At 39.5% G+C, this 7,516-nt stretch overlaps 1 protein-coding gene across 1 annotated transcript in view; it reads right to left on the bottom strand.

Annotated features, from left to right (window-relative positions):
- Positions 1-7,516, bottom strand: part of hs6st1a (heparan sulfate 6-O-sulfotransferase 1a) — a 142,146-nt gene continuing 134,630 nt past the window's right edge. Inside the window, exon 2 of the mRNA XM_039654655.2 lies at positions 1-4,119. Within this exon, the coding sequence (XP_039510589.1) occupies positions 3,396-4,119 (724 nt within the window). The 3' untranslated portion in view covers positions 1-3,395. The remainder of the gene's footprint in view (positions 4,120-7,516) is intronic.

Here is a 7,516-nt window from a genome sequence, read left to right as displayed (position 1 = left end):
CATGTTTATATAAAAATGATTTTTAATGGTGTATTTGACGATCCATTGTTGAAATGATGAGAAAAAATACCCAGAGCAGATGAATCGGATGTGATGAATAAATGAACCCACGAGCAGAGCTCAAGGATTCGCTAGTGCTGCTCTCGCACTCAACAAACACACATTCTTTCAAAAAGTGTTTGAGTCACTTTGCTAGACTCACATAAGGTCAGACACATACTCTACAGTAGTAGGTGAAGGCAAATGCATCTAGCTTAATTTTAAATACTGCTGTGTTGTTAAAATTCATTCAAATGTTTGGCATTCTCAGAATTACCACAAGAGGCGCTATAGTCAAGTCATCTTCATTTATATAGCGCTATTAACATTAACAATGTAGATTGTTTCAAAGCAGCTTTAAAGAGATAAACTTAATATAATTTAAGGTAACAGAGATTGATACTTTCTCATTGTTACTTACTTTCTTACTTACTTACTAAAGTAAGATTGTTACTTACTTTCTATAGCTTAACTGTTGGTCCGTTTTCTTTTTCAGGTCAACTACCGTCAATGGCTGAGCAATAGTTTGAAGGGAATCTAGCTGAGCAAGCAAATAAAAATTAAGCCATCAACAGTAGCTAGTTACCTATCAGTTTTAGGCCCCGTTTACACGAAGGGAAAACGCAGATATTTCCCTGCGGATTGGCCGTTCTCGTTTGCACGAAAACCCTGTTTTTATCACAGAAAACGGTTATTTCTAAAAACTCCGGCCAAAGTGGAGATTTCTGAAAACGGCGGTTATGTGTTGTCGTGTGAACTCGGAGAAACGGCGGTTTTTTTAGGTTCTCTCTTGTCGATTCTGAGGATTCTGATTGGCTTGCATGGCTTTATCCTTAACCCCTACACTGCCGCCAATAGGTTTGGCATAGTTATGATGGCGCTCGATGGCGTATTTATGTGGGTGTGTGAACGATGTTATTTTTGAAAACGGAGAGGGGGAAAATATTCGTTTTGCTAAATACCCGGCTTTGTGTAAACGTGGCCTTAATGGCACAGATATTTAAAGGTGACTTTGTTGCCCCAAGCTTGGAGTTTTGAGGTTTGTTACTGCCACTGTAGAGTATGTTTCTGACCTAATACTTGACAGTGATCAATTTTAAAGCACAACAATTCTCTACTCTGATTAGCTGTGTGTCATTGTTGAATTAAGACTTAGAAACATTTGGTCACCAAACTATTTTGCAATGAGACCAACATTTACTACAACCCACAGAGGATTTCCATTAAGAGAGCATATCAGCATTACATCAAGATATTACTAAAGGGCTTCATCATTCATGAGTTATGCAGATCGTTCATGATAAGACGTTTGTTCCTGTATAACACAACAACACTCTATGTTTGGTTAAATATGCAGTAGGTGAAGAGTAGTCTGTCTTTATGGTTACTGAGAAAATAAATTCCCATTGCAGAGCAGTAAGTAAAGTAAGATGTCCCTCATAACACCTTAAGAGTCAGTTAAACAGGAAGGACACATTTCCAGTGGGGTAATTCATCTTGATACCTTATTCGCATACTGTTTACTGATGTTGTTGTGTGTAGTCATCAACTTAAAGGGACAATACGCCCTGAGAAATGACAATAGTTTCACTATATTTACTCACTCGGGTCATTTCAAAACTGTATGACTTTCTTTCCTCAGCGGAACTTCAAAGAAGAGGGTTTGCAGGATGTTCATGTTGCTCTTTTATATACAATGAAAGGCAATGAGAAATGGAGCTGTCAAGCTCCAAAAGTATAAAAAAAAACTGTCAAAGTGACTTGCAAAACACTTGAATACTTTAAATATAGTGCACAAGTCTGTATGACTTTATACATTTCTGGAAATTTTTAGTCATTTCTCCCCACTTACATTCATTAGTATAGAAAAGAGTAGCTTGAGCATTCTGCAAACAACTCGTTTTTGGGTCATACAGAAACGAAGTAATGACAGAATTGTCATTTCTCAGGGCGAACTATTCCTTTAACAACAAACAACTCAAAGTTAACACATATATGCATAAGGAGAGACATGTTACATCATTCCTCTCTCCTTACTGGCTATAGTTTCAGTCCCTGAGGACCATGGCAAGAGATTGGTCATGAAACACAAACTTGCATACATTCGAAAACAAAAAAGTAACACCCAAACATGCTTGCATACTCAAAACAGTCATCCTCAATAGAATGCTTAAAATCTCAAACACACACAGTCATCCTCCATCTACCCGCATACTAAATAATGAGTAGTCTCTGGGAATTGGGAATGGTGGTGACATTTATAAAGGCTGCGCTTGCTGCTTCTTCCTTCTGCTTGCGTTTCACGAGCTCTCTCTTTCACATACACATACACACAAACTCTACGACGCTCCTGTTATTGTTGACTGACATACAGGCGCCATTATCGAGTCAATCGCATTTAGAGAGCACGACTTTGCTTGGAAACGCAGAGCCTATCCTTACTAAGGGTAAAATAAGACACAGTTTCCTCTTTGGATCTCCACCAGTTTCGCAACTCGGCTACCAAGAAATGGCCTGGATTGGGTGCTGATGACAATCTAGAACCTAGACATCTGTCTGATCGGACAAACATTCCTCTCACATTCGGCAAGGTTATATTAGTACACTTAGCTCGCAGGGATTTTCTCGTACAGTATGCTGAAAGCTTAAATAATGGCTACGGTCCACATGTTGTCTGTCCGTCCAACGAAATTTGCAGCCGACGTGCAAATACACACAAAAAAGGACAATAGAACAGACCTCTTCAAGTCATCTCTGATTATGAAAAGCTAATAAATTGCATCCAATAAGTGTTAGGCAGCTCTGTTGGTCTCAGTGCTGTGAGTTTTACCTCTTTGAGGGACGAAAAAATCCCTTTTTCAATGAAATCAGACCATAACAAACTAAAAAAATAAAGAGACAGACCGTTACCGTCACAAGTTCATGGCTGAAATGGCAGCAGACATTTAAGCAAATACCTCTATACAATTTCATTCGGTTCATTATTTTAAAATCTGCAGTGAATATAATTTCGATAATTTTTATGTTTTCTTTCCTTCTGTGGGCGATTGCGCCTGTAGAAGTCTTCACCTCTTAGTTTTAAGTCTCAGTGCTTTAAGTTAGTCAGTCACATTTCTGACCTGGCACGCAAAGTCTTCGCGCCACCAATTGTCCTGCATTTGGAGTCCTCCCACTCCGAGACGACCGAAGGATATCCTGGAGCACAACAGAAGGGGGGAGGGCCGTATTTGATGGTGGCTCTAAAGTTCGGTCCCTTTCTCGTTTGCCATCTTTCTCTCCCGCTTGATTGGACCTGGGGATCACATTCTTTTCCTCCTCGTCAACCTGTATTTTCCATCCCCCTCCCCCCAGCACTGCTACCAGCGGTTGATGATGTGATTCATGTAGTCCTCTGTGGGCAATCGGGACCCTTCAGACTCCGGCGCGTCATCCCTGAAATTAGGATCAGAGCTGGGCGTCCGACGAAAGGGAAAGAGGGCGGGCTGGTTCTTTAGGCGTTGCTCTCTTCGCTCCAGTTGTCGCTTGTACATGTAGCGCTGCTGAAAAAGATCCCTGGCGTAGTCATACAACTGCATGTCCAGGTCGTTCAGCTCCTCGATCCGCTGCACCGTGTCGTTGTCCAGGTCCACGCCAGCAGCCCGCGTGCTGTTGTACTGCATGAAGGGCCGGATGAACTTGAGGTGGAAGGTCCGTTCGAACAAGTACTGCGTTTTGCGCTGGTACTCAGTCAAGCCGAAGAAGGCCATGTCTCGCAGGTTCTTCTTGGCCGACTCGAGTAGCACCTGCGCACGCTTCTTCTCCGGGATGAAAGACATGTTGTAGCAGCCCACCAGGCTGAGGTCGGCTAGCATGCGGACCTGTCGGTTATTCGCCAGGTTGTACGGACAGTCCATGAACTGCTGTAGCGTGCAGCCCGACCAATCGGTGCCCTCGTAGCAGGGGGGCAGCTCCTCCGGCGTGGGGGTTCGTCCGTCACACATGTGTAGGGAGGTTTTCCACGTGGCCCCGCGCTGGACGTGTCGCCATTCGCTCAGGTAGCGAGACACGGGGTCTCGTAACAGGGTGATGTAGTAGAACTTCCTGTAGGATGAGAATGGAGGGAGAAATGATTAGGACACAAGCAAATTGAAAAATACCTGAATCAAAATAAACCAAGTGCACACCTCAGATTTCACTTGGGTCTACAAATATATATATATTTGTCATTTAAAATTTTCGGTAAAAAAAAAAATCTCCACCTATGCCGTTTCTCCGATTTACATAATATTTTGTATTCATCCACTAGACTAGAGAACCTCACAAAAAAAAAAGTTTTCAAAATTTGATTCGTCAAGTCATTTCAAACATATTTTTGGGTGTGGTCTACAAGAACTAATTGAACTATATCTTTTGAACGGAAAGTCTAAACTTAACAAAACTTAAGAAGACAATATACCCATGTAGAACGGCTAGCATGAACTTCCCCTACCCTGGCATTTTTTCGAGAAGCCGTTAAACTCGGATGATTGCTTTTTTTCACAATTTCTGTTTCATGCAGACTGATGCCCAGAAGTCATGAAACAAATCGGTACATGCCTGCAGGTCGTCTATACCAGTGGTTCTCAAACCTGTCCTGGAGGACCCCCAACACTGCATGTTTTCCCCATGATAATGAGCTGATGAGTCGAATCAGGTCTGTTTGATAAGGGAGACTGTTGGGGGTTCTCCAGGACAGGTTTGAGAACCACTAGTCTATACAATGCAGACTATTAAATTTTGTGAGAATTGACCACAAGATGGCACTGTAATAAATATGTTAATGTTTCTGATTATATGCCAGAATTGTACCTTATAACTCAAGAACTTCCTGAAAAAGGCAGTTTTTGGGAAACAACTACTAACTACAAAACAATTGCTGCCGAAAATTGCTGCAGGCAATGTTCCAGTTATTTAAATATTTTGGTAACAATTGACTTAAATGTATTTTTCGGGGAATATTTTTCTTGACCTCAACTGCAGTGGTACAAATTGAATTTGTCATTAAAATGACAGCCAATGTCAAAACCAACCACCTGACAGTTTAATGTTATGTTAACCCATAAAGCTACGGGGTTTCTTAAGTTTGATAATTAATCTGCTATGTCAGGTTTATGACAATTTATGTTGTCTTGGTAATGTCAAGTTGTCATTACCAAGTCACTGACAGGTTATGATGTACTGGTTTATGTCAAGTTGTCTTAAAGACATCCATCTCAAACAATGTCATATTTGGATAAAAAATGTAACAATTAAGCGAATGACACTTAATGACAGTTGTCTTAAACATGCATAAAACCTTCATATTCATGACATGTGTCATGTCATGATTATGAAGATGTCATGTCAGTCTTATGCACACCCCTTCAAGTGAAGTGTTACCAATATTTGTTACTCATCAAGTGCTTAAAAAAACTACTAGTCAATTTGTTTAGGCAGACCACCAACTAGTCAACTTTGAAAATCCCTAAAACTAAAATATTTCGATTTAACAGATGGGAAGGAATACTGTGTGGAGACTGTGTCTGACATTTTCTGCACATTACATTTTTTATTGGGTTTTATTGACTTTTTTTCTCAAACTGGAACTACATTATTCACAGCATAAATATCTGTATTGCAGTAAAGGACCAACAGCAGCCACAAATTTTACTGGTAGGTAAGAATTATAATTCCTCTCGCCTCCAGCATAAAAATAATTTCGCCGCGTGTGAACACAACCAGTCGTAAAGGGGAATTGAACTGTAGAGCTCTTGATATGCTTCAATGAGACTTCATAATGCATATGAAAAAGAGCATAACTTGTCCCACAACACCTCTCTTCCATTCTAAACTTGCACTCCAACACCAAATTAGTGAATTCTTGGATGCGTCCCTCTTGTGCACTTGAGCCTACGTGGTGCAGAATGAATCAGACATTAGTGTAGTGAACGGCGGAGACTTATTTATTTTAACATCTCTAGTAAAGATGCATGAATTTATTCATCCGTTAAAGACAGGGCTGGAGACGGCAACAAGTCAACTATGCACAACATTGACCCTGAGGGTAAATAAACCGACAATTTGCCACATTCTCTCTTTTAATCAGTATATTCAACAGTAAAAACATCTTTACATCCTAAAAATAACATATATTTACTTACGAAAAAACAAACAAAAAACATTCTGTGTTAAAATCAAGCTGAGTATTATGTACAGTGATGACCCAGTGGGAAAACGCAAAGAAAATGAAACTGAAAAAACACTCTCTCAAATACAAACAATGAGGTAACAAATATTTAACTAAGAAAATTACCATAAGATACTGAAATAATACTCTCTCACTCAAATTCCTTTTCTTTCTCTTTGTATGTTTCGGTAAAAACATGCTTAAAGAAAGAAATATTTACCAGAGAAGCAAAACTGCCATAGGATGTCAAAAGAATATTCTAAGCTATCAGTTAGTATTACTATTCATATGGCAATTCAGTCACTGCATGACATCTAGAAAATCGTCTACTATATTTAATAAAATGTAACATTTTTTATCAACAGTCAGTTGTCAGTGGCGAATGATACATTTTCACTGCAAAATGGAGGCTAAAGGGCTATGCCTAACAAGCCAATGTTGCAAATGTTGACTCCTAGGTAGTGTACATTTTTTTGTCTTTTCTTTTTTTTTGTCAGCATTTTTGTCAGAGTAAAATCTTCACATTTACAATATAAACACATTCTCTCACTACAGTCTGGCACTTATGACTTGCACCCACACGCAATGACACACATACACACAGTTCAAATTCTGCTAAAACATTCAGTGTATATTCTCTCACACAGAGTTCAATATTCTACAGTGTGTCGAAGCCTGTGTTAAACACCTCCATCACACTCAATCTCACTATTTCTTTGTGAACATCACTCTATTCTTATTCTGTTATCTTTCCGTTCTCCCTGTCTGTTCATACATACGTCTGTCCCTGACAGATGATAGAGTTGGGAAAAACACAAAAAGGACCAACAAAAGAAAACAGACAGCATTAAAAGACTGGACAGGTTTTCTTTTAGGATACAGGATATAACAGAAATAATATGCAATATAAAAATATATGTATGTATGTAAAAAATATATGTACATTGTTTATAATATATATATACATTTAAAGTTGTAATCTACTGTATATGCATAACAGGGGCCAACAGGCATAAGGGCACTGACATGTTTGATTGTACACACAAACATGCACACACAATAACTGCCGAAACTGAACACACATAAAGATGTGTATTGCCAACGGCATGATGCAGTTTAATGTTCTCTGAAAGAGCCAAGAGAGACGGAAAAAGGCTTAAACACACACACAGAGCGCAGAGCTGGGACTGATGGCTCACGTCAAATCAAATAAGCTGAGCTGTTCTAATATACTGCAGCATTCAGCATAATTCTAGCAGAGACCCATAAAGAGAGAGAGAACACAATCGTTTA

The sequence above is a fragment of the Pimephales promelas genome, chromosome 5 (assembly GCF_988280905.1).
Source record: "Pimephales promelas chromosome 5, fPimPro1.hap1.1, whole genome shotgun sequence".
NCBI lineage: Eukaryota > Metazoa > Chordata > Actinopteri > Cypriniformes > Leuciscidae > Pimephales > Pimephales promelas.
Note: the sequence above shows the minus strand (reverse complement) of the source record. Positions and strands in the feature narration are given on the sequence as shown.